This window comes from Chaetomium globosum, genomic scaffold (genome assembly GCF_000143365.1).
Source record: "Chaetomium globosum CBS 148.51 scaffold_3 genomic scaffold, whole genome shotgun sequence".
Lineage (NCBI taxonomy): Eukaryota > Fungi > Ascomycota > Sordariomycetes > Sordariales > Chaetomiaceae > Chaetomium > Chaetomium globosum.
Window position 1 is genome coordinate 152097 of NT_165978.1, and position 23645 is coordinate 175741.

Sequence of the window (23645 nt, forward strand, 5' to 3'; positions counted from 1 at the left end):
GGGATCCCACCGCAACGGCAGAAATTTCAGCTATTTTCTTTGGCTTTCTTAAGGAAAGAGCTCGCTCCAGTTGCGAGTATGCGGCCCAGTGAGGCTCCAAGTTCTATCCCCCCTCCATCCTCATTCCCGAATCTCGACGGGTCATGACGTTCATGTCAAACGTTGCTGGTGATGCCAGGGTCGTCGAGATTGCCGGAAAGTGCCTTTACAGTCCAAGCGGCCTGGTCTGCGCTCTGTCCATTTTGTCAACTTGTCACGTTACCATGGCGATGAGTTGAGAGCGTAGGGTTCCAACCTTCCGTCCTCAGCCGTGCTGTGATTCCTTGGGCTCTGACCAAATCTATGCAGCTCCTTAGTTATGGGAGGAGCCAACCCACTTGTGCAGTCCGCGTCTCTGGTAAAATGGCTCCCTTACCCTGCGGTAGGCCGGAGAAGAAGGGGGGGAATATGCGGAGCGTTCTGGGGGGGGGGGTGGGGAGGCGGGGGAGGAGATGCGGGATGGGGATGGCCGGGATCGGGGCGAGGTGGTTGGGGGGGAAGAGGAGAGTCGGGGTAAGGGTGAGGGTGAGAAATGGGGCGAGGATGAGAGTGAGGTTCAGGGCGAGAGACGGGATGAAGGTGCGGCGCGCGATGAGGGCGAGCGCGATCCTCAAGGCGAGGCAATGCGGACGTCGGAGAGCGAGCAGCCCGGTGAGGCCGCAGGTGAAGGGAAATCAACCAACACCGACGCTAATGGCCTCGGAGACGATCAGTACGCCTCGCAGTCCGCGGACCAGCAGACCACCTACGCTCCGGTTGTCAAGGATAGGCAAGAAGACAAGACGCCGGCTGTGGAGACAACTGTTGCCGCGGAACCCCCCAACGAACACCAAAACGAAGAACCCGAGGAATCACGGGCTGGCGATGAGACCACTGCGCCTGGCGCAGCGGCCCTTAGTGGGCAACAAGAGGAACCCCAAGCCGTGGAGAAAGACATGCCCGACATGGGCACACTCGGCAGCAACGAGCAATCCGAAATCTCCACTGCGGCGAACAATGTGATGGAAACGGCACCCGCTGATGGCGATACGGAGATGGGCGGCGTGGAGGCTGAACGCGGTGAGCTGCCTGAGGACGAACGCCCGCCAACAGCTGACCACGGTCCTGGCGTTGAGTTGCCAAAACCTGGCCAACAGATCCACACGCCAGCCCCGACGACGAGCCACGAGGCGAGTAGTACCGAGAACACCCAGCCGCCCGCTACACAGGCCGAAACCCCCGAGAACCAGAGCGTTGTGCCCATACCCACCGCGGAGGATGTTGAGATGCCTGATGTTCAAGCAGCGCCCGCGAATGCCGCGGTTGAGGGCAGCCATGAACTTCAGTCCCCCTTGGAGATGTCTCACCCAGCACCCGCATACCCCTCTTCATCGTCTTATCTGAGCTCGCGCGACACTACCCCGGAGCTAGGGACTCCCGTATCCATGACCGGGGGTGCTATCCCGCCGGCAACGCCTGGCGAAACCACCGTTTCAGATCTCGTGGACGTGCTGGACGAGGCAGGCGACCTGATCGGGCGGCTCCGGGCGTCTGGGACTGGGAACTCCGTCATGGACCGCTTTTCGCGGCTCCCGGTCAAGCGGCCGGCTCGGATCCGCCCGGGCCGAAAGTTTACCGCTGAGGATCTGGATGCCCTTCCCCGCCCCACACCTGGCGATGCTAGGCCGAATAAGTTCCTCAGCTTCTTCGTCCAGGCCATGGGTGAGATGCAGGCACGGCCGTGCCAGGACTGCTCTTCGAATCACGGTCCGTTTCAGGGATGTGTCATGGTCAGCGGCGACCCGGACTTTGCGCGGTGCGGCAACTGCGAGTGGAATAAGCGAGGCTGTCACGGCGGCAGCGTGGAGCGTCCCTCTAGCTCGCGGCACAGTAACTCGACCAAGTCCCCTCTCAAGTCACCCGGCAAGCCGCAGACACCTGGCACTAGCTTCACGGCTGCTAATAAAGCATCAGCGAGCTATGAAGAGGACCGAACAGGCGGAGACGATGCTGACCACTCGGACGTCGGGATGGGTAGCAAGGAGACCGCCCCCAAAAAAGCGCCGCGGAAATCCCTCCCGGGTAGCAGGAAGCCAACGGCGCCGTCGACTCCCGCGGCTAAGACTGCAGAGACCGACGAGCTCCCCGAGATCAACAAGGAGGTGCTGTGCCTTAAGCACGACGGTGTTGTTTTCACCGACCCACCTATGATGCGCGGCGTGCCCCTGGCCAAGATCTCTCCGGAGCATCCGTATTGGGAGCCTGACTGGAAACCGATTGAGGAGCTTGTTGAACCGGTCCGGCAGAAGCATCAAGAGAAGTACGACCAACTCGACCAGGCGGGCTCGACACACCGCGACAAGCACCTGGCGAACCGAGATGCGAAGCGGGGCCGAATTGTACTCAAGTTTCTAGAGGAGGGCGAGTTACACCCGTACCAGCTCGTCGGAAAGAAGTGGATAAACTATCGGATTACGAACTATGACACGCTATTCCGGCTGGCGCAGCTACTCACAGAAGAGCTGCCTCGAATGGGCCTGGACATCTCACCATCGGAATGGCTCCGGCACCGGCTGCATGAGCTGTATATGGAGAAGGGTGATAAGTTCGACGTGGCAAGCTGGATAGGAAAGGCGTACCACGATCGGAAGATCGAGCAGCTCCGGATAAAGAACGGCTTTCCCCGCGTCGGCAGACCGCCGGCACACGCGACCAGGGCCGCAGAAGCCAGCAGCAGCACCAAGAAGCCGCCACGGTCGCTCAAGCGCAAAGACCCGCACCAGACGCCGGAGTCGACGCCGATCAAGTTGAAGATACCCAGCGCAAGCAAGGCATCGGTATCACCGACCGAAACGCCGGCATCAGCATCGGCCTCAGCAGCCTCGGCCTCAGCAACGGCGACGGCAGCGGCATCAGCAGCAAGCGCAGCCAGTGGGCAGCAAAAGCCGAAAAGGATCAAGATCATTACGAGCCAGCCCGAGTCGACCAGCGAAACCCCATCGTCCGGCAAGCCTAAGATCATCCTGAACAGCCCGTTCCCGCCGTCAGCAACAGGCGAGAAGAAGGCAGCGGCGCAGGGCAAGGAGGCCAAGGATGAAGACAAGTCAACAGGGCTCGAGTACGACGGCTACACGTCGAGCGACTCGATCAGCGAGGACCGGCTGCACCCCAACGACTGGCGGCTGCACCAGGTCAAGACGCGGTCGTTCGCGACGCACCCGGGGGTGACGCAGTACTGGCACTGGGTGACGGAGAAGCAGGGGGACAAGAAGGTGATCGAGCACCAGGTGCTGGAGTCGGTCCAGCCCATCAAGTGGTCCGTCTTTAAGAAACCCTACAACTTCCACCTCAAGCTTGGCGACATCCAGGAGGTCTCGTTTGCCCGCGCCAGCAACAAGGTGGTTGTGACGCACAAGAAAGGCCGCGATGGCAGGGATCTGGGCCCGCGCGGTCATGTCATGGCCCAGTTTAAGCGCGACCGAACCAAGCGGCGGTTTTTGACTTTCTTGAGTCGCGAGAGGGGCGTCAAGGTTGGCGAGGTGAACAAGTATGTATTCGATCCTTTCTTTACTCTACCATGGTTTTCTTGGGCTGTGTTTGGCTGACTATTGTCACAGGGAGGATATGGAAAACATGTGGAACTCATTGTCCCCCGAGACCTTGCCCGGGCCGGACTCGGACTAGATTGGTTGTCTGATACCGCAGAGTAACGGTTGGCCGAGCAGTGGGACAATGGTGAGGATGGGAAACTTGTGGGAAGTCAGCTGAGGCCGGGTTTCAAGGGAGAGGGCCGGGAGGGCCGGGAAGGAAGATGTGATGCGGTGCGTTCGACGCGGCAGTTTTGGTTTCGCACAGCCAGTTTTCACCTGCATGCTTTCTTTTGTAGCCTTTCGTTGTTTTCCTTTGTCTTGTTTTTTTCTCTTGATACCTGATGCTATGGTCTGCTACCGGCATTGGCTTCAGGTCGCTCTCGCTGCTTTCCTTTGGGGTTTGAGACGGCTTTATAGGGGCTTCGGATTTTCCTTGCTGATTCGGGGAAGTATGCTGGGTTCGCGTCGTATTTTAATCAGTAGGTCTCGGGCGAGCAATATTGCCTTGGCGGTGAGATTAATTGAACTGGTTATGTGGCAATAATGTATGTTTATGACTTGCCTCTTGATGATGATTACTTGGGTGCTACAGGGACCAGCTAAATGCACACACTGGAGTTTAGCAACACCCACTGAACCTCCAGGGCTTTTTCAGCGGGCAGTCAGGGGCAATGTCTTGGCAGGAAGTGAATAAAGGCGGTGTGAGGATTATCTCGGCAGAATCCCGGAAGATGCCGCCAAAATTTCCACAGCGCCAGTTGACAACCTCGATTGCGCCGCAGCGAAGCCCGGGCTTATCACTCGACGAAGAACCCAGACCCTCGATATCCCACACCACGGCAACGGCAGCCCGACGTCGCCCACCACCAAGATGCTGTACGAAATGATTGGCATTGTGCGTAGCCGCCTACCAAACCCAACCCCCAACGACCAAGCCAATTACGAACACCACTAACACTCCCCCCTCCCGCATCAGGTCCGCCCGGGCAACCTCAAGGAGGTAAAAGAGTGAGCCGCACCCTCCCTTATTCACCCCACCCCCCCATATCCCATCCAACCACTAACCACTCCCCCTCCCCCCAACCAGAATCGTCCTCACCGCCGGCCAACTGATCCTCCGCCAGGGCGGCGTCATCCGCGACGTCGCCAACTGGGGCGTCTTCCACCTGCCGCGCGCCGTCTCGCTCAACCAGACCCGGCACGTGCGCGGCCACTACTTCGTGCTGCGCTACGATGCCGGCGTCGCCACACACCAGGACGTGGCTCGTACACTGCGCGTTGATCCCCGGGTGATTCGGTCGGGTGGGGTGAAGTTGGGGGATGGGAAGCTGGAGACGCTGAGTCGGTTTGGGGCGGTGGAGTGGAAGAATTTGGAGTGAGTGGGTTGGTTTGGGATGGGGGTCGGAAGTGGTTGTTGTGTATATGGGCGATGGTTGGAAGGCGGGGATCGGGAATGGATGGGATAGCACGGCCGTGGGCAACGGACCAGCACGCGGCGGGCACTTGTTCATGCCGTGATCCGCCTCGACGAGGGTTTACACGGAGGGCGCTGTTGGCCAGGGAAGAAATGCGGGCGGTATCAAGTGCCGGACGGCTCCCACGGCCACGGCAGTGTGTTGGGCTGCATACCACAAGCCGCAGCTCACCCCCAAGTGCCGGGCGGCGGGCGGAGGACTGTACGATACATGCTGTACCAAACAAAGCATAGGCATGCGCAGCCGAGACATGACCACTCGGCTCTCGCATGGAGAAGCACAGTACAGCGGGATGTAAATTACGATACATAACGACATTTTCCACCACAACGTACCACACCGCAGCTGCACTGATGAGACTGACAACACAACATGGTACTGACAGTGACTGGCTCGTCCCCAAGTTGCATCAACAACACCATGCCCAATAATACGAGATCTCGGCCCTACTCAGCGTGGCAATGCCGCGCCGGTCCGATTCGAGACCCTCAAAAAAAGCGACAAAACGCACCACAGCCGACCAGTCGAAGCAGCTGTCCGCCGTTGAGCGTGACCCTCGCCCGGGACCCCCTGACGTAACGTGGTATCGCTCTGACCACAACCCCGCCAATGGGGCGTCGTCAACCACCGATTCCATATGTCGACCACTGGCTGATCGAACATGCTGTCGCGAGTCATAAGCCGGGAGAGGAGAGGGCCAAGAGAATTGCATGAACAAGTCTTGAATTCTAGTCCTGAATGCAAGCCGGCCGAGCAATGCAATGCATGTCCCTAAGCCTTCGCTGTAGTAAACGCCTGGGAGATATAGGTACATTATCTGGATGCCACCCGGAGCGGCCCGACCTCCCACCCTCAGCAGAGGGGGCATGCCCCTGTTCCTATCCCCCATGCATGCCATAGCAGCAGTATCCGCCAGCGATGGGCTGTCTGGATACAAGCATGGCGCCAGAAATCACCGGAACCCCTGCCGCCTTCAGTCTGCTTCCATGACGTCCCCGGGCTTCGTCTCCTTCACGATTCCCTTCTCCCGGCACCACAACACAAAGTCGTCGATGATGCCCGGCCAGGCCTGCTCCTCGGACCAGAAGCCCAGCGTCTCGTCCTTCATGGTCTTGATGGCGAAGAGGCGGGTCTGGGTCCAGAGGTCCTTGCTAACCGTCCGCTTGTACTCGACCTCCTCCTCGCCGTCCTCGTTCGTTTTGACGACGCCGTACTTCTCCCGCAGGTACGCTGTCCACTGCTCCAGCCAGTTGACGTGGGCGGACCGCCACGGGTTGCTGTGGGGCTCGTACAGGCCCTCCCAGAAGCTGACGGCGACGGCCATCGCGACGGCCTTCTGCGGCGGCTCGCGGCCGACCTGGAAGGCGAAATCGTAGAGGGTTTTGAAGTAGTCGTCGTCGGTCAGGGCCTGGGCGACGCGGCTGCGCACGTACTGCTGTTGGCCGTCCCAGTCGGGCGTGACCCGCATGCTGCTGTTAGCGTGACTGCTGGTCTCGGCGATGACGCGGGCCCAGCCGTCGACGAAGCCCGATCGCGTAATGGTGCCGATGGACTCGGCCTTGACGATCTCGAGCACTACGAAGAGCTCGTAGTTGGCCATGTTGACCTCGAGGCGTTCGAGGTAGGCCATGGACTGCTCGGCGCCGATCTCGGAAATCGGCTCTGAGCTCCGCGCTTTCTCCTCCTCTGGTGGGTGGTGAGTTTTCTGGTCTTGGTCTCGAGGTTGGATGTGGCGGGGCTTACCTGGAATGAGATCATCGAAAAACTTGTTCAGCTGCGCTCTCGTTGCTGCTTCCGACTTATTACTGCTGCCGCCATGGTTCTGATTGTCGTTATAATATCTGTAAGGAACACCGTCGTCAGCTTTCCGGCCCGGGCTGAAGGCTAAACGATGAAACAGCTTTGTGAGAGTAGACATTAAGCGACGTGACGTGGGGTCGGACCTTGCCGCCTTTGAGTAGGGTTTGTCTTTGGTCGACTTGGCGGCCTTCTTCTCCTTCGTAGCTTTGGGCATTGTTGGTGTCTTGGTGGCAGGCGACTGTGCTTCTGATGCCGCCTTTCCTTTTCCCTTGCCCGTGGCTTTCATACGTTCTCGTATTGTGAGCCCGGAGGAATGTGGTGACGAGTGTGGAGGAGGCACTAGCGTTGCGTCACTGCTGTCCGTCTCGGTCGACCCTTGGAGGTGGGGTGGCGTTGACTCTGGCCTTTTATTGAAACAAGAATTGAAGAAGCGGCGCATCATGTTGTTCGCCGGAACAGGCGCTGCATCCAGTGCAGTCATGTGCCAAGTAAAAATAATATTGAACAGCAAAATAAAACAGAATTGGAAAGAGCGATGCCCCAAGTATAATCAGATGAAATGAACAATGGGTTCAGCGGGAAGGTGCGGATAAACAAGATGGGGCAATCTGGTTCCACTAGGAGGCTGTTTGGTTTGTTTGAAAGACAATTGGAGAAAGAGCCCGACTTTCCGGCAACAGGAGAACCGCGTTGAAGAAGACAAAAAGACAACCGAGAGAAGCAAGGGATGTCTGGCTCTGGCCACGACGTGCTATATGAGACATGGTGTCGTAATGCCGATCTCATCTTCCAGAACGCTTCCACCACGGCCCTTGCACAGGGTTGTGCGGGACACAGACGCCCCGGAGATGGTTCGGCCGGAGACACCCCGTCTCAGCCGCCGCCGGCCCACTCGGGGTGTGGGGGAGGAGGGAACTCTGCTGCTCTGTCGAGGGCGGAGGCTACGAAAGGGCAGGAGAACGAGCGGGAAAATACCAACTTACTGGTTCAACGCGGCATCCAGATTGTAATTATTGTTTCTCAGGTACTGTCGCATTTCGTCCAACGGTCAGCGCGTGTCATGCAAGGCAAGGATCGCAGGCCCATCGGTATCGGGCCGAAAGAGCACCCCATCGGCGATGCGGTGCGAGAGAGCGCGACGGTAGTGGTATTCGGGAGCACTGCGCGGGGCAGCAAAAGAAAAAGGAGGACAAGAAAGTGAAAATAAAAAGCGAGAGATCACCCACTGCTTGTGCGCTGTCCCTGTTCGCTTTTGTTACCGCCACGAACTGCTCGGCGGCTTGGGTTCGCCTCGTCGAGGTCGCCGGCATTTTGACGGGTTCCTTCGAATGACGGTACTTCGTAGGGCCAAGCAACCCCGGGACGGTGTCGCTAACGATAAGGTAGGTAAGGAGAGAATAGAATAGGTTCGGTCGGAGCGGTCCGAGTCGGTTCGCGGCTTCGCGGGCGGTTCTTGTGGTGGCTCGCAAGATTAGGTCGTGGTTTGGACTTTAGGACTTTAGGTTTCCTGCCAAGGCTGGTTTTCTTGGGCAGAAGAAGAGTCGGTGTTGGTTGCGGTCGAATCGGGTTGCGGGACACGCGATGGGTGGCGGGCCAGGTGCTCCTCTCTCTGCGCGGGGCTGTCAGGTTGGTTGGAGCGGGGCGAGGCTAAATGACGCGAGATGAGGACGCCAGCCTCGCGTCGGAGTCGTCGACCGTCGACTCCTTTTTAATGTTTGGGGGGATGGATATCAATCAGTCGGGCTCGTCCTTTGGGCCAACCAGAAGGTTCTAGAGCGAGAGAAAGCTATGCAGGCGCGAGGCTGAACAACGTCATGGCGGGGGTTGCAGCAGCCATCTGGACCATCCAGACGGGCCGGGGGCCGTGGGCCAGAGATGGACACCGAGATGCAGGCTTGGCATCGCTGGTGGGAAAGCCGAGTTGGTGTTTTGCTTCGCGCTTGCACGATTTTATGACGTCTCGGAAAGCTTAGCAAAAAACAACACATAGGACGACGGTCTGCTGATAGGTCTAAATCTCAAAGCGAACGGCTTGACTATTACCCAGGGTATCGCAATCTCAAACATCCAGCTACCAAAGGTATCCGCTCCTATGCACAGGACAACTTGAATGGAAAGAGAAGAAACGCCGCCAAAGATGATACAATAGCGTCCGTATCAGGAAGAAACGTGCTGCCGCCCCATCAACCGTCACCGCCAACCCCCGTCGCCAACCTCCCTCGTAAGCCTCCTTCGGAAAGTCCATCCCCAAGCTAATCACCAAGGGGCATCCCCTCGAGGCCGTCCAGCAGGCGGCGCCAGTTGTCGGCCAGCAGCTCCGAGTACTTGACCCGCTCCTGGGCCCAATCCTGGTTCCATCGCGAGACGTTATACTGGGTGTGTTGGAAGTAGCTCAGTTCATCTCGCACGCACTCCTGGACGAAGACAGACCGGTTGTGCTGGTTGACGATCGACTCCTTGTCCTGTTTTGTGGTTGCCATGGTTAGTATGAATACGTAAAGGCGCAGGCAGTAGTGTGGAGCACGTAGGGGGGTTTCTCCGGTCCTACCTTGATGATCGCCTCGACAACCTTCTCCACCTCGCCCGGCTTGACCAGGCCCTCAGGCTTCGCCCGCAACGACGACAGCTTCGTCTCGTTCGCCGCAATACGCTTCTCGAGGTAGGGGATGTTGTCCTTGTCGAGGCGCTCGCGGCGGTCAAAGAGCTCGCGCAGGCTGACGAGGGCGTCGCGCTGGCGCTTGAGGTCCTCGAGCACGCCGCTCTCCCAGGCGCGCGCCTCGTCCTCGATCAGCTCTGCGCGGTCCGCAGGTGGCGGCTCATCGCCTGCAGGCCGTCGTTGAGCAGCGGCACGTCGTTGGTGTCGGTCGCGTACGTGTCGGCGCTCGCCTCCGTCAGCGACACGAGCGAGAGTGCCACGCGCGCGTGGTCCGCCGCCACGCCCTCGGACCGCTTGACCAGCCGGTCCATGAGGTTGCACCACGGTGATGTACAAGCTCGGCGCTCCCGCTTCACGCCGGCGCGGGTGCGCGCGAAGAGCTCTTCGAGCGTGGGCGGCAGGGAGTCTTCGAGCCCGGGGGGTAGGGGCCGGCCGGCGAATTCGTCAAGCACCGAGATGGTCGCTTGCTTGCGCCAGACGGCGAGTTCCTGGAGATGCAAGTTGTCAGCCGCTACCTGTGGGTAGAGCTTGGAGCGGATCCACTTACAGTTGGGACCGTGAGGAACATGATGACCAGTTGTTCCTGGCCAAGCACGGGATGGCGGACGAGTGTATTCAGGAACCTTGCCAGGCCGCGGCGCCTTTTTTCTATGAAGGCGCCATCGTTGGATAGGTGGTTGCCGTTGACTGTGACTTGTTAGAAGAACGAGGTTATGAATGGTAGGACAGGAGTGAACCCACCAGCAACCCTCTTCGGCGGCAACAACGGCAGCACCCGGAAGGGGTACCGTTTGTGCAGGCAGTCCAGCAGCCACACAAAATCGCTGTACCGGCGAACGACCTTGCTTCCCCTCCTTGAACTGGTTACCTCGTAGTTGTGGTGCTGGAAAAAGAACACGCCCTCCTTCTCCGGCATTAGTGTCACCAGGACGTGCTCTTCCACAGCCGCTCCGTTCCGACCTCCGCCGATGGTTCTGTTGATGGCTGGCGTCGGGGGCTGGACAGCAGCCGCCTCCTGGGCGACTGCGCTAGGGGGGATGCCGCCAAACGGAGCCGTGGGATGGGACGGCGGCGCGTTGAACTCGGCGGCGGCCGGCGGGTTGGGATCGAGATACCCCCACGCAGTAGGCGCTTCCGTAACCGAGCCAGCACCTGACGGAGGGACGCTAGTTGTAAATGTGGACGTGGTCCGGCGCGGCAAAGTCGCCTGGGGGCTGGTTCCAAAACCACCCCCGTGCAGGGGACCGGCCGATGCAGACCTGTCGTGGCCATTCGGCCGCGGCAGCTCGGGGCCGTGGTTGTGGTTCCTGTGTAGGTCCGGGCTATTCCACGGGTCTTCGGGGTAGTCCATCGATGGCTTTCTGACGCTGCGGTGCCGTGCTGGAGAGGCGGGCTCGGGGGCTCTCGGGGGTGTTGCGGTTTGTTGCGGCGGCTTCGCGGCCAATTCTTCAAGGTGTGGTAGGCCTGGTCTATTCTCGATGAGGCCGTGAAGTGTTGGCTGGGGAAGATCTGGGGATGGGCGCAGCCGGGTTAGCTCCGATAAGGTAACAGCTACAAACCAAGGGCCCACTCGAGCACTCGGATGCACGGCCGGATCTTGAAGCGGACGAGGGAGCTTGTAGGTTGCTTCCGGTAAGGTGGCTCGTGCAACGAGCGCAGGCGCATGGAAACTCGAGATAAAATATGGACGAGAGCGGGGAATAGATGCGTATGTTTACTCACCCCGGCGTCGCTCGTCTACCCCATCGAGACTAACTCCTTCGCCTTCTTGCGCGAGGCCAATCAGGGCGAGCAGCACATTAAATTGATTCCTGTCCAGAGACACTTCTTCGCCGCTGCCGCCCTGCGCAACGATGGCCATTATTCGCGCTTGGGCGTCGGCGCCGAGCTTTGCGGCGGCCAGGGTTCTCGCAACTCCCCCCGCGGTGATGCGCCCTCCGCGGCCATCCTCAGCGACAACCTTGTCAAAGACCACGATGTAGGCATCGGGCACGTCGGAAGCGGGGAGAAGACGGCGAATAACGTCGGCGCGTGTTTGCTGTCTACGGGGCGGCGGCATGTCCCATGGCGAGTCGGAACCAGGGTCATCGTCGGCGAACAAGGCCGAAGTGGTGGACTTGGTCATTGGCGGTTCGTGGTCGAAAAGTGAGGATCTGCTATTGGGGAAGTTGCTCGATCGCAAGTCGGGCGACTCATCTGACGGCGAGCTGCCAAAAAGGGACATATTGTCGTCCATTATCAATTGGCGATTGGACTTTGGGAGTTTAGTTGAGGCGATAAGTCCTGTGTTGGAACGATCGCCGCGAAGTGCCGTTTCGCGCGACACAGCGGGGGTTGCGGCAGCGGGCGGGTTCCAGGCAGAGGGGTGTTGCGACGATGCGCACGTCAGGTCGTGCAAGGCGTAAAACAGACAATAGCGAAGTCAAAGGGGATAGGGGGGCGGACGAAAAAAAAAAGTCCAACAGTTATCAACGCACGAACGAGACCAAGCAGCCAAACGCTTCGAGCTTGGGAGTCGTCGGAGATGTCGTCAGCGCGCGGCAAGCAGGCGAAGGGGGCTGGAGCCAGAAGATGGAACAGCTCCAAACCCCAACAGACAGGGGTAGCTTGCAATTGGAGAACAAGCGCTCGGGCCCCCATCCCCATGCATGCATGAACAAGCCAGGGACGACTTGAGCGACCGACCCAGCACAACTTTAAACTGAGAGACTTAATAGTTACAGTGCGATTTATTTGTACATTGCTCTCTTCCACTCCTTGAGCGTCACCGGGTTTCTCATCTGCTCGAGTGTCACGCTCAAACTCGCCCCCGTCGCTGTCACAGTTCCATGACCAGAGCAAGAGACAAGTCAAAAACGGAGAACAGGATGTGTCCTGAAATTTAGAACAACCTCGCTGCCTGCTCGGCGGCCTTCTCCTTAGACTTGGGCTTGTTCGTGATAGCCGTCTTGCCCGGGACCTTGAAATACAAACTAGGAGACTCTCCCGGCTGCAGCGTGTGGCTCAGGTATCCCCTATGGGCCGGGTCCCGGTAATACTCGATATCCTCACGACTTGTCGGGTCGGGCAAGCGGAAGTAGTGCTTCTTCGTCGTCCTCGCCTTCTCCAACACAGCCTCGACGTGCTCCGGGCCAAAAGGTAGCGGCTTGTCCGTGCTGACACTCTGTCCGTTGACCAGCCGCTTGAGCGAATCTTTCGTGTAGAACCTCGTCGTGATCTTGCCGCCGGCATCCTCGACCGCCTTGATAGCAGAGGCAGACGCCCGGGATACCATGATATCAATTGGAGTCTTTAGCGTCTCTCCGCCGCGAGCGAGTAGCTTTATCCCATCCTTTATCGAGCTACCGATAACGCCCGATTTAATGATTTCGCGGGGGGTGATAGGCTTCTTTGGGTCGAGGCGGCCGGCATCGATCCAGGCCTGGAGTCGGTCGAGGTTCAGCTCCATCATTACAGGCGCACGGCTATATCAATGTGTGAGTATATTGTTTTATATGGAGGGGACAGGCCAAACGTACTGGTTAACGAAGCCCATCTTGCCATGGCTGAAAATCAGGGCGGTTTGACCACCCTGGAACCACGGGTTGAGCTTACCACGCTGGCCCGTACCCTTGTGGCCACGACCAGATGTCTTGCCGTAGCCAGACGAGGGCCCGCGACCCTTCCGAATGCGCTTGTTGTAGGCGCCCTTGTTATCGGAGATGCTGGCGAGGATGGATGCGCTTCGTGTCTGCACCGAGAGGGCGGCAAAGAGGGAGACCAGACTCGTTGGTCTCGCTGAGGCCTCAATCGCCGCAGTACAGCATCGCGCCGCCTGCGCAAGTGGTAATCTGGGGGGCATGGTTGGGTTTGTGGTTGGTTGGAGGGGCGAGTCGAGTCTGGAGGTCGCGGCTCCATCAAAATTTAGATGGTGGCATATTATCGCATGCATTATTGGGCCGAGCGAAGCACAATGGCCCGTGCACTGCAATTGGTGAAATCAAGCACGGGCCATCCAGATCTGGCATCTGATCTAACGGCTATCCATCTCATCCAACTGGTTGCACCCTGGGAGATCTTGGATTATAGATCTTTCGGTTCATGATTCATCACTTCCCGAGCTTCTATACTCGTGCTAGTAATCTATGACGTATAGGTGCGCGACTCCGCTCCTTTTTAATGAGGCTGCTCCTACCCAATGCTCGCGACTTTCTCTCACTCCGCATTCTCTCCTCTTCAACATCATTTCAACCAAAACTTTTGTGTCCAATCAGGTAGGTATTGTGGTCCGACGTTGGCGCCGCGACTGAAAGACAGAGACCTAAATCATTTATTTTCAATTATACCTTACTCGCGACCATGGTCATAAGAACCCCACGGTATCGTATGCATAGGTTCACAATCTCCGACGACGGCGACGATCACTCATGGTTCAGTGTTGAGGTTCAACTCAACATGACTGTCCTCAAATCACGGTATTACTATCAAACTTTTGCAATTCGCCTAAACAAACCTACAAGTCTCGACAGAATCACGCGTTTTTTCGTGCCCATTTCACCGGTCAAAGTACTTGGGTCAAAAACGTAACACTTTCCAATTGCTTCGACTGGGTTGTATTCGCATGTGTCGATGCTTTCAGCGACGCCTCGCCAACTCTACAACCACTCGAGATTGAACAGCTCACCCTAGGTCACTTCTTAGTCGCCACAAATTATATGTAGTGTCGTCTCCACGCGTTCAACGACATCTTGTGTCCAGGAATACTTAGGGGAGTATGTAGGGTGCTTGCGAGCCGTAAAGTAATCGCTCGCTCAGAGTGAGCCGTTGAAAGTCAGCTTAGTTCATTTAAGCTACTTATAGTTGCAAACGTTTCTATATTTGAACAGCTTAGTAGACGAGCCGTCAACCAACCGCTCGTATATAAAACGTTTCCCAAAGACACAGCCGCTCTCTGCGTTAAGCCATTATCGTACCACTTATTGTAAACTAACCATCAATGTCCAGCTCATTGGTATCAAGCTGTATATGGATGTGAGCCGCGTTTTTTGACAAGTGGCTTGTGACAATTGAGCCAGCAGTTACCGACTTATGAGCCATGAGCCGTTTAGTTCCATGAGCCGCTTGTCTCCATGAGCGGCTCCGAGCTCTGAGCCGACAGTGATCGGTTTGAGTCGTGAGCCGCTCTTGCTATAAGCGGTTGCGATAAGGTAAGCCGGTGGGGGACGGCCTTGGCGTCTATCCATGACGGGGATCGGCGTGGCGGCAACTCCTTCTTACTTTCGGTGCGTCGAATTGACTGTTGTGTGGTAAGTGATGCTCTCCTCTCCGAGTCGCTAATGCCGTTGTAGACTGCGAAGTCGTGGCGGTTGACGGCGGTTGCCCCTGATACCATCCATTTACCCCTTTTAGCCGTCGCAGCGTTGCGTCGATGGGGTGCTAGTCGCACGCCGGGCACTGGCAGTCCGATAGGCTGACATGCAGCCCCTGAATATGCTCCTCGGTACCATGATGGTATCCAGCGATGCATCCCGAGTCATAACCCAGAACCACGCCGGATCAGATACACTGTTTGCGGGATATGCAAGTGCCTGGCTGCATGCAGTGCAGCCTGAGTTACGGCTGGCTGGCAGAGAACCTTTGAACCCCTGAATTGGCTGAGTCCCTGAGTGCTGACCTGTAATATGAGTTAGTTGATTTATTCTCGAATTGCGCCCCCCCGTCTGGCTTCTCTCTTGTATGTGCGCCACTCTAGTGCGGTGTCATATAGAAACTAACATGCCGTTAAGTCTTCTTGCTACATTCGAGCCCCCTTGCCCTCGGCGTTCTGGTAAGTGTCACTCTCGAGTCTGTTCCTGTAGTTAGCGGTTTGCAGGGCCTCCAAGGAAGAACGACAGTAACTGACATAGTAGATAGTACAATATGGCCAACTTCTTTGGTGATGGTGCCGACGGTTTGGACCCGTCGCTCCTCGACCCTACCCTGCGTAATGAAACGGTAAGTGGCCCTTATTTGAACCGTTTGTCACGTCGGCAGCATCAGCTGTACTAACCATGCTAATAGCAGATTATCCCAAACACCGTACACATTGTCCCATCATATTCAGCGTGTGTCTCGGTATGAGCTGACAATATAGCCCTCACAGCAGCCAGGCCAGCCCGAACCCTTGGCCGACGCCCGCGTATGCTCCCCTGCTGCTGTTACCAACCCATTTCACCACAGGAATATACTGACACTTTGGGGTAGACCGAGCGCGAGAGGATCTTAGCGTCGAAGAGCTCGATGGATGTCCGACGGGTACGCAAGCGCCCTGCCCCTCCCCGCTTATCCAACGCCGACGACGATGGCGATGACGATGACGAGGCTGCCGCCGCCGAGGTTGCCGAGGATGACGCTCGTGGGCGTAAGCTCACGAGCGTCAGCCTCTGGCAAATCTTTTTATACCACACCCGCCGGCCCGAGAAGGATGAGGAAGTATGTCTTGCTGTCTCGATGTTGATTTCAGTTACTGTTTGTTAGTTGTGATGCAGCTGCTAACTGTGAATTAATTAGGTAGTATATCAAGTCTATATATGGGGAGTCTGTGGACCCCCATGGGCTGGAGTGGGCGAATGCCCGCCAACATTTCTTGGACGACCAGAAGAACTGCAAGTTTCGGGTCATTCACAACATGGAGGTAAGTGTTTACTCATCTAGTTAAGTTAGTATGTAGTATTGAGGTAGATAGTTACTAACGTGGGGCTAGACACTACTTAAAAAGCATGCTCAGCAGCCTGAGTATACTCTCCTGCTCGACACCAGAGTCGATGTCTCCCGCCAGGTCCTGACGCCCCTGGCCCATGCGGCCTGGTCACCAGAGAACTGGACCAAGGTAAGTAAAACTACTAAGTTATTAGTTTCACTACTAATTTTGTATTTAGGTATGGACGTATTTGGTTGGCCGCGTCGATTACGACGGCTCCCATGTTCTTGGCCAGTACTATATGCGTAGTAAGTAGCTATTTAGTAGTATTACCTGATGGAGAGTAACCTGATATAGCAATGTTCCAGAGTCTGGCGGTGGAGGTGGCGGTGTACCTTCGTGTTAAAGCGAAGGATGAGGATCTCGCCCTTGCCCGTCGTCAAGAACTCCTTGAGTTCTATGATGATATGACCAAGAAGCCGCGCAAGTAGTGTCCATCTGCTATTTAATTAGTAAGGTAGCTAACTGGTTATAGAATATAAGGACTTGACAAAGGCCCACTTCAAGGAGGTCTTTGAGCGGCAACGCCGCCAAAAGAAACACAAGAAGAAGGCGGCCAAGACCCAGGTGACTTCAGATTTTATACACGAACCAGCCGCCGCCACGGAGTCGTCCGGAACGCGAGGGGGCAGCTTATGGGCTTGCTATTATATACTGATAAGGAATCAGATGATCCCCTCTCGTTTCTCTAGCGCATACCATGTTTAACGTTGGGAAGAAACGGTGGACCCAATCAACTAAGAATAAATTGGGTGTTCTGCACTAGGCCGGCGATACCTAATGTTCCCATGGAAGTCAATGGCGATACGTGGGTCAATGAGTGCCGGGGCAACCGAACCCGAGGTTGGATTCATCTTGACGAGTTGGGAACGGCGGCGGGGGTTTGCAACTGGCAGGCTTTGGGCGACTCCTGAAGTTCATGGGAAACGATGGGATTGCATTTACTTCACCAAGGTATGACACCGAGCTGCACATACACCCCCAGGAGATGGCTCATTAAATAACATTAGTGCCGTGTCTTATACTCCCAGCCACCTCGTGGCGTTCAGGGGCCCAGGGATCTTTGTCGCATTGCTCTTCACTCGATTCATGGGGGAGGGGGACCGGGGCTCCTCCCTATGACAAAGCGATAGCATGTGATCAACCTCAAGTCCCTACTCCGAAACTCGCGTTTAACGCCTTCGATCAACAGCTGAACCTGCGGTTCCGTGTAGGACCACACTCTGGTAAAGAGGGCCGGGGTATGTGAGGCAACCGACATTTGCATGTGAAGCTGCTCGAAGCGGCCGAGTTCCTTGAGCGCGGGATCCTTCGCCCAGGGCCCGATAGGAATCTGTGAGCACAGTCAACCCGTCAGTCAGTTGATCCGGACGCAGGACACTCCTCGTTGAAAAGAAAAGAAAAGAAAAGCAACGCCAAATCTTGACTCACCCGAATCGTCTTCTCCTCCACATCCTCAAACCCGGCATCAATCATCCACTGCTTATGCTTCCTCGCCACATTAATCGTCTTCCCAAACATGGTGCTCGCCTCATCCAACTTCTCCACCCACTCCCTCGTCCACGGCGCCCTTTCATAACTATCATCATCACTAAAAATCCACGCATCATATTCCTGCATCTCACACCAACCCCCCGGCTTCAAGTTCTGGCGCACCTGGCGATAGAAGTTCGGCCAGGCATCATTCGCCACAGTGCCCGACAGCGCCCGCCCGTGGATGTAATCGAACGCCTCGTCGTCGCGGTACGTCCACTCGTCCTCGTAGTCGTCGACGTGGAACCGGCAGTTGCCCGGCACCCACTCCGGCTGGATCGGCGACAGGTCCACGCCAAACACCGACGCGCGCGGGAACTGATCGGCCATGTCAATCGCCCAGATGCCCGTGCCGCAGCCGAGGTCGAGAATCCGGAAGTCGGACCCATTGGTACTGGTACTGCCGCTGCTGGTGCTGGTGCTGCGTTCGCCGGGTTGGGGGATGTGGAGCGGGGCGGTGTACAGGGCGCCCTGCACGAGGAGCCGCCAGATGTGGTGCTGCAGGTCGAGGCGCTCCTGCTCGGCGTCGTCGTTGGGGAGCACGTATTGCCCGGATCGGTAGGCGTGATAGCGCCGCCCGTTCTCGTACACGTAGTTGGTGATGGAGGAGGTTATGGAGCCGGTGCGGCTCGACCCGGCGAGAGAGCCGTAGGCCGAGTCGCCGTCTGAGTTGTCATCGTCGTCGATGTCGTTCTGTGGGAGGGGGTGGAGGGGGTTTTGTTTAGCGGGATGGTTTCAGAGTAGGGGATCGGTTCTTGGGGGACGGTGTTCGCGGGGTTGTGCTTTTGGTCGGGGGGTGTTTGTTGTGTTGAGAGGTTCAACCTACGTCGACTTGTAGCGGTACGGGAATAACGGCTTGCTGTTGTTCCTCCTGCGGGTGATCATGTTCATGCCCCTGTACTACCCCTGACTCTCGTCCTGGCGACGTCGTCCCCTGACGGGGTTGAGGTTTGCTCGTCGTGGGATCGTTGGACTTGGGGGATGATGCCATGGTTTTTTGATTGCCCATCCCCCGGTTCCTAGCCGAGATCCGTTGATGTCTGATGTCTTGTGGTTCTCCAAGGATGAGAAGTGGGATGGACCCAGTTGATATGGGCCTCGGGACCGGGGTGGCAAAACCAAGCCGCTGGGTCTCCATCTTAACCAATGCTTGGTTCGCGAGCCCAAAACAGTCCGAATCCCGCCGAGCTATCCCGAGTCCATGTCGTCCCACCGTCGTACTGTCGCACCCGCCATGCCCGAATGAGAAACGTGTTCCGCGCCCGAGAGATCCGACCCTACTAGCCCCTTTCCCAAGAACAGAAACGCAGGGGTTTTTGAGGGGTTGGGACGTCTCAACCTATAGACCGGGGCAAGAACCCATCAGGGAGGAAATTGAGGGGACTTCCTCGTGGGAGTGGGTGGGTCTGGATGTGCCAGCTCATGGGACGAGATGATCGTCGAGGTGCGCTTTCCCACCTGCGCGCCTATCTCCTCGTAGCACGTACTGTGTGTAGGACTCGGGCCGGTGTTTACGTGCATCTGTGTTTCACCTCGTGTAGTTTAACTGGAGCAAGCACAACTGGCGCCGTCTTACAAAGGGCAAATCTAGAACCATGGCGTCACCATTCCACAACAGTCACAACACCAACGGCAACACCACCGCCACCAAGAAACTTGTGGTAGTGGTGGGGGCGACGGGAAACCAGGGCGGCTCTGTAGCTCGGCGTTTTCTCCAAGACTCTCGGTTTGCAGTCCGCGGTTTGACGCGCGACCCGTCCTCGGCGGCAGCCAAAGAATTGGCGGCACTCGGTGTCGAGGTGGTGCGCGCCGACCTCGACGATGTTGACTCTCTCAAGACGGCCTTCGCAGGCGCCAACATAATCTTCAGCGTCACCAACTACTGGGAGCCCTTCTTCCGACCCGACGGCCGGGCCAAGGCACAGGAACTCGGCATCACCTGTAGACGGTATGCCTATGATGTGGAGTATCAGCAGGGGAAGAACATTGCCGACGCCGCGGCGACGGTGGTGGATTCGCTGGAAGAGAACGGCCTCCTGGCGTCGACGCTGAGCCATGCCGCCAAATGCAGCAACGGCAAATTCAAGGACTTGTACCACTACGACGCAAAGGCCGATATCTTCCCGGACTATGTTGCGGCGACGCATCCCCAACTGGCGGCCAAGCTGTCCTGCATCCAGACGGGCTTCTTCACGACGAGCCACCGCATCTTGCCGGGCGCGTATTTCAAAAAGGTTAGTCTCCAACCGAATGAGAATGAATAGTTGCTGATTAGGACTGTGGCAACTACCTAGCTCGACGACGGCACCTTTGAGATGTGCTTCCCTTGCAACGCAGACAAGCCCATCCCGCACCTGGACGTCAACGCCGACACGGGCAACTTTGTCTACGCCGTGCACCAGATGCCCCCGGGCAAGCACTACATGGCCGGCGAGTACCTCAGCTGGTCCGAGTTTGCACAGGTCTGGGCCAAGGTCACGGGTGCCACCATCCGCTACCGGGAGATCAGCTTCGACGAGATGGTGAAACAGGTGCCGGACCGTGATCTCGGCATTGAGGTGGGCTTGATGTTTGAGTACAGTTCGGAGCCGGGCTACGACGGCGGGATGGACGTGCTGAAGGCCGAAGATCTGCGCAAGGTTAGCCCCTCTCCCCTACATGCAGCCCCTAAGTTCGTGGCCTTTGCTGACTCGGGTTATTCCACTTCTAGGCCGGGATCGACTGCCCCATGCTGACTGTGGAGGAGTCGCTGGCGCGGCAAGAGTGGGCGGCGGTGTTGAACGGGTGATGGGAATCCTGAATACGTTGGGCAGCGGGTAGTAGCTTCCGGTAATATTGATATATAAAACCAAGTCTACCTAGGTGGCCTCGACATTGATGTGGCTTCCTTGTGTCCCGCTTATTACTTCTATTTTTAGCTGGCCCCTCACATGGCATTGCATCCTCCAGTGCTCCTACTTGAGTCAACAAGCCTCTCTACCGTGGTTAGCAGCATGTCGAGTTCATTCCCATGCCCATTTTCTCACCCGTTAATCCAACCGCTTTTTGCCCCCCTCTCTCCCCCGCCCCATTTCATTAAGGTATTGTGGAGATTCAACCATCTTTCACTGCCACGACATCGCTACTTCAATTCGTTTGGGCATATCTCTAGCAGCGGTTATCAGCAACTTACTCGACCATGCCTCCGTCAACAGTTCAAGGCATTGAAGACCACTCTCTATCCCAAGACAACGTGGCTCCGTTATGGAAGCTCAACGGCTGCCCCTACGCGACTGTAGGGTTGGACCCTTGCATAGACCAGCAAGAGATCCACGAAGCTTATAAGCAATGGTCAAAGTCGGACCCCTCAAGAATGACCGCTTCGCATCCAAATGCGAATGTGTCTGATTTGAAGATACATGAGCAGCAATCATATTCCCTCGTCTCCTGCCTCTTGTCGACGACCACATACTCATGATTAGCTTTCTTGTTTTTATAGGTCGAGCAGGCCTACGCAATCTTAAGAAACCCACTGAGCCGCTATAAATACGGCACAATGGTTGCAACCTAGATAGGTGCGCTCGACGAGTATTGCAAAAACGTGCGTCAGCGCGTACCGCGACTGATCGACGAGGTGGGAAAGGCTGGGAGTATTTGGGGGGAGGCATGCAGAAGGATGGAGACAGCCTAGGACGCTGGCTAGAACGTGTTGCAGCAATCAAAAGCCCAACCTCCTTTACAGGTGCTATATGCCTCCACCGGGGAGTATGCCAATGCCATTGCCTCCTTTCCCCGTCCTGCATCTTGCCAGACGTTGGAGGGGTACGTTGCCTGTTGGCACGCCCGGGATGAATACCGCCAGGAAGCGAGCAACGCGTCCTGGTTGTGGGAGACTTTGCAACGTTGCTAGAAGAAGAGGGACAAGGCAGACGAGGTGCTCAAGGCCGTCGGCGAGAGAACCCGCAGCCTTGGCAGGGAGCTCAACGTGTGCAGGTTATCGTCCTCGCGTCTGTCCAAGATGGGCTGCAGCGTGGAGGTCCGCCGGACAGCGAACGCTGAGGCATCGCAGGCAGGTACTCTGGCCGTACTCTGGCCGCACTGGAGTGGCTGGACGATTCACTCGGTTTAAGCAAGAATTAGCTCAAGTGGTAGCAGTAATCAACAGGCGAGCAGCGTCAATCGAATACCATCTGTTTGCCTGACAGGTTTCATCGTTCCGATTATGCATGGATGGCGAGACGATGCTCGATAGAGGGATGAAGGCGGACAGCGAAATGACGAAGGTGGAATAACTATGTACAAGTAGTGATGTATAACTACATGGATTATGTTCCCTTTTGAGCGCTAGAGGAGCATGTCTGCCGTTGCAAGGCTTCCTGTCAGACGAGGAGCCTGGCTAGCCTGGCTAATTCCCTACCTACACTAGTTAACTATTGGTTAAACAAGATGACAGCCCCCTGTTAACTACCCGGCGTGGCCCCTACTTTTGTAAGCACTAGGAACACCAAGTAAACACAACAGACGAATCTGAGCAAGGTAACCGGTAAAGGATTGAGGCACGGATGAAGGAAGATACCTAGGTAGTGCCGGAAACTGTCTGGCACAGCCGGCCAGCCAGCGCTGCCTCATAACTCTCCCCAAAAAATGCCAAATGGAATTCCCTCATCCCGTCCCCTTTGGGGAAAAAAAAGCCAGTGAAAGCTCGGACAGCGGGAGGGCGGGTCATCTCGCACCCCGGCAGCCACCCGGGGCCCCGGGGGTTGACGTGGTGGGTACCAACGCGATGAGGTCATTCGACTCATTCTGAGCAACGCCACTGAGGGTCAAGGGTTCTCTCGATCCATCAGATGACGGCCAGTTGCTTGGAACCCCTGGTTACATTAAGCGCGGGGAGTTTTTCCTTTTGTAACCGAGTTGTGCCGCACCTCTGACTTCCAGTGTTGTAAAGGCCGTGTTGGGGAGCATGGGGAAGACAGGGGGGCCACGGGGGGGCGGATCGGGGAAGCTCTGGTCGAATACCGGAAACTTAGTTGCGTGAAGCTTGCATTGGTTAGTCCGCCATCCTGCTGAAGCTCAGGCAGCCTCTGGAGCCAAGAATCAACCGGTGAATCAACAGGGTCTTCCCATAACTGACGAACAGCGTCTGCCTATCGTCCATGTCAAACCCTGCTCAGCCCTCCAGCGGTTAAGCAGCCTGGTTACATTGCGCCTCGAAACACCCCAGCCGGCATTGGCGAAAGTCTCCGTGGTCCACCCGAGCCCTCCTGTTGCGGGAGGACCAGTTTCGAGTTCTTGACAAACTACCCATGGCGGGCTCTCGGTCTTTGGAAGGATCCCGGCACTTTATATGAATGCAACATTGTACATGACACGGTACGACGGTGGCCGCGTGGCGTATAGGGTTACTACCACTTCCACTGCGTGCACCATTTGTTATATAACGCACAACCAACCCCCTCTTGGCCGTCCTTTTTGTAGGTTATCGTTAGCCATCGCCTGCTTACGCGACGTGAAGCACCAGTGACAACCACTCTTGGCGAACCCTGAATCTCTGCAGTAACACTGCCCGCCATGTTGCTCGACACAGCTATCCAGAACCTCCCCCAGGTCCTCCGGGCCCTCTTCGTCGCCGTCCCAGTTCTCGTAGGTCCATCCAGTCCAGTCGCCCCCCTCCTTTCTCCCACGCCCCCACGCTCAATACCTCCCTCACCACCATCCCACCTCCTTTTGCGCTGTTACTGGAATATCGAATAGATTTGCCACATCACCGAATGCAACTCCTCGATTGACCATGCACATAACTGCTTTCTTGGGATCGAGAATGTCAGCAGCATGACTTCGTTCTCTCACAAAAGCGCTTTTCCTAACGTGAGCTG

The 23645-nt window shown here is 56.9% G+C and overlaps 11 protein-coding genes across 11 annotated transcripts in view; 6 read left to right on the forward strand and 5 right to left on the reverse strand.

Moving 5' to 3' along the window:
• Window positions 1-4987, forward strand: part of CHGG_05315 (uncharacterized protein) — a gene marked incomplete at both ends in the record, with an annotated part of 5674 nt that extends 687 nt beyond the window's left edge. The window contains 4 exons of the mRNA XM_001221409.1: window positions 426-3565; window positions 4329-4503; window positions 4585-4616; window positions 4696-4987. Of these exons, the coding sequence (XP_001221410.1) occupies window positions 426-3565; window positions 4329-4503; window positions 4585-4616; window positions 4696-4987 (3639 nt within the window). The remainder of the gene's footprint in view (window positions 1-425; window positions 3566-4328; window positions 4504-4584; window positions 4617-4695) is intronic.
• A 1069-nt stretch (window positions 4988-6056) lies between these two features.
• On the reverse strand, window positions 6057-7097 carry CHGG_05316 (uncharacterized protein; the record flags this gene model as incomplete). The annotated part of the gene is made up of 2 exons (XM_001221410.1): window positions 6057-6769; window positions 6827-7097. 2 exons carry the CDS (start codon window positions 7095-7097, stop codon window positions 6057-6059), a joined length of 984 nt encoding a protein of 327 aa, XP_001221411.1.
• A 345-nt stretch (window positions 7098-7442) lies between these two features.
• Window positions 7443-8084, forward strand: CHGG_05317 (uncharacterized protein; the record flags this gene model as incomplete). Its single annotated transcript, XM_001221411.1, has 2 exons — window positions 7443-7515; window positions 7591-8084. 2 exons carry the CDS (start codon window positions 7443-7445, stop codon window positions 8082-8084), a joined length of 567 nt encoding a protein of 188 aa, XP_001221412.1.
• A 1051-nt stretch (window positions 8085-9135) lies between these two features.
• CHGG_05318 (uncharacterized protein) lies at window positions 9136-11763 on the reverse strand (the record flags this gene model as incomplete). The annotated part of the gene is made up of 6 exons (XM_001221412.1): window positions 9136-9345; window positions 9432-9706; window positions 9874-10027; window positions 10087-10226; window positions 10281-11048; window positions 11262-11763. 6 exons carry the CDS (start codon window positions 11761-11763, stop codon window positions 9136-9138), a joined length of 2049 nt encoding a protein of 682 aa, XP_001221413.1.
• Window positions 11764-12420: 657 nt separating this feature from the next.
• CHGG_05319 (mitochondrial 54S ribosomal protein YmL10/YmL18) lies at window positions 12421-13380 on the reverse strand (the record flags this gene model as incomplete). Its single annotated transcript, XM_001221413.1, has 2 exons — window positions 12421-13003; window positions 13058-13380. 2 exons carry the CDS (start codon window positions 13378-13380, stop codon window positions 12421-12423), a joined length of 906 nt encoding a protein of 301 aa, XP_001221414.1.
• Window positions 13381-14372: 992 nt separating this feature from the next.
• CHGG_05320 (uncharacterized protein) lies at window positions 14373-14761 on the reverse strand (the record flags this gene model as incomplete). Its single annotated transcript, XM_001221414.1, has 3 exons — window positions 14373-14390; window positions 14510-14537; window positions 14601-14761. 3 exons carry the CDS (start codon window positions 14759-14761, stop codon window positions 14373-14375), a joined length of 207 nt encoding a protein of 68 aa, XP_001221415.1.
• Window positions 14762-15437: 676 nt separating this feature from the next.
• On the forward strand, window positions 15438-16688 carry CHGG_05321 (uncharacterized protein; the record flags this gene model as incomplete). Its single annotated transcript, XM_001221415.1, has 7 exons — window positions 15438-15512; window positions 15579-15632; window positions 15762-15989; window positions 16072-16191; window positions 16276-16386; window positions 16436-16505; window positions 16555-16688. 7 exons carry the CDS (start codon window positions 15438-15440, stop codon window positions 16686-16688), a joined length of 792 nt encoding a protein of 263 aa, XP_001221416.1.
• A 419-nt stretch (window positions 16689-17107) lies between these two features.
• On the reverse strand, window positions 17108-18781 carry CHGG_05322 (uncharacterized protein; the record flags this gene model as incomplete). The annotated part of the gene is made up of 4 exons (XM_001221416.1): window positions 17108-17201; window positions 17403-17590; window positions 17689-18483; window positions 18617-18781. The coding sequence occupies 4 exons, from the start codon at window positions 18779-18781 to the stop codon at window positions 17108-17110; spliced, it is 1242 nt and encodes a 413-aa protein (XP_001221417.1).
• Window positions 18782-19385: 604 nt separating this feature from the next.
• CHGG_05323 (uncharacterized protein) lies at window positions 19386-20578 on the forward strand (the record flags this gene model as incomplete). The annotated part of the gene is made up of 3 exons (XM_001221417.1): window positions 19386-20024; window positions 20085-20429; window positions 20501-20578. 3 exons carry the CDS (start codon window positions 19386-19388, stop codon window positions 20576-20578), a joined length of 1062 nt encoding a protein of 353 aa, XP_001221418.1.
• An 857-nt stretch (window positions 20579-21435) lies between these two features.
• On the forward strand, window positions 21436-21898 carry CHGG_05324 (uncharacterized protein; the record flags this gene model as incomplete). Its single annotated transcript, XM_001221418.1, has 2 exons — window positions 21436-21591; window positions 21680-21898. 2 exons carry the CDS (start codon window positions 21436-21438, stop codon window positions 21896-21898), a joined length of 375 nt encoding a protein of 124 aa, XP_001221419.1.
• Window positions 21899-23340: 1442 nt separating this feature from the next.
• Window positions 23341-23645, forward strand: part of CHGG_05325 (uncharacterized protein) — a gene marked incomplete at both ends in the record, with an annotated part of 2138 nt that continues 1833 nt past the window's right edge. The window contains one exon of the mRNA XM_001221419.1: window positions 23341-23412. Within this exon, the coding sequence (XP_001221420.1) occupies window positions 23341-23412 (72 nt within the window). The remainder of the gene's footprint in view (window positions 23413-23645) is intronic.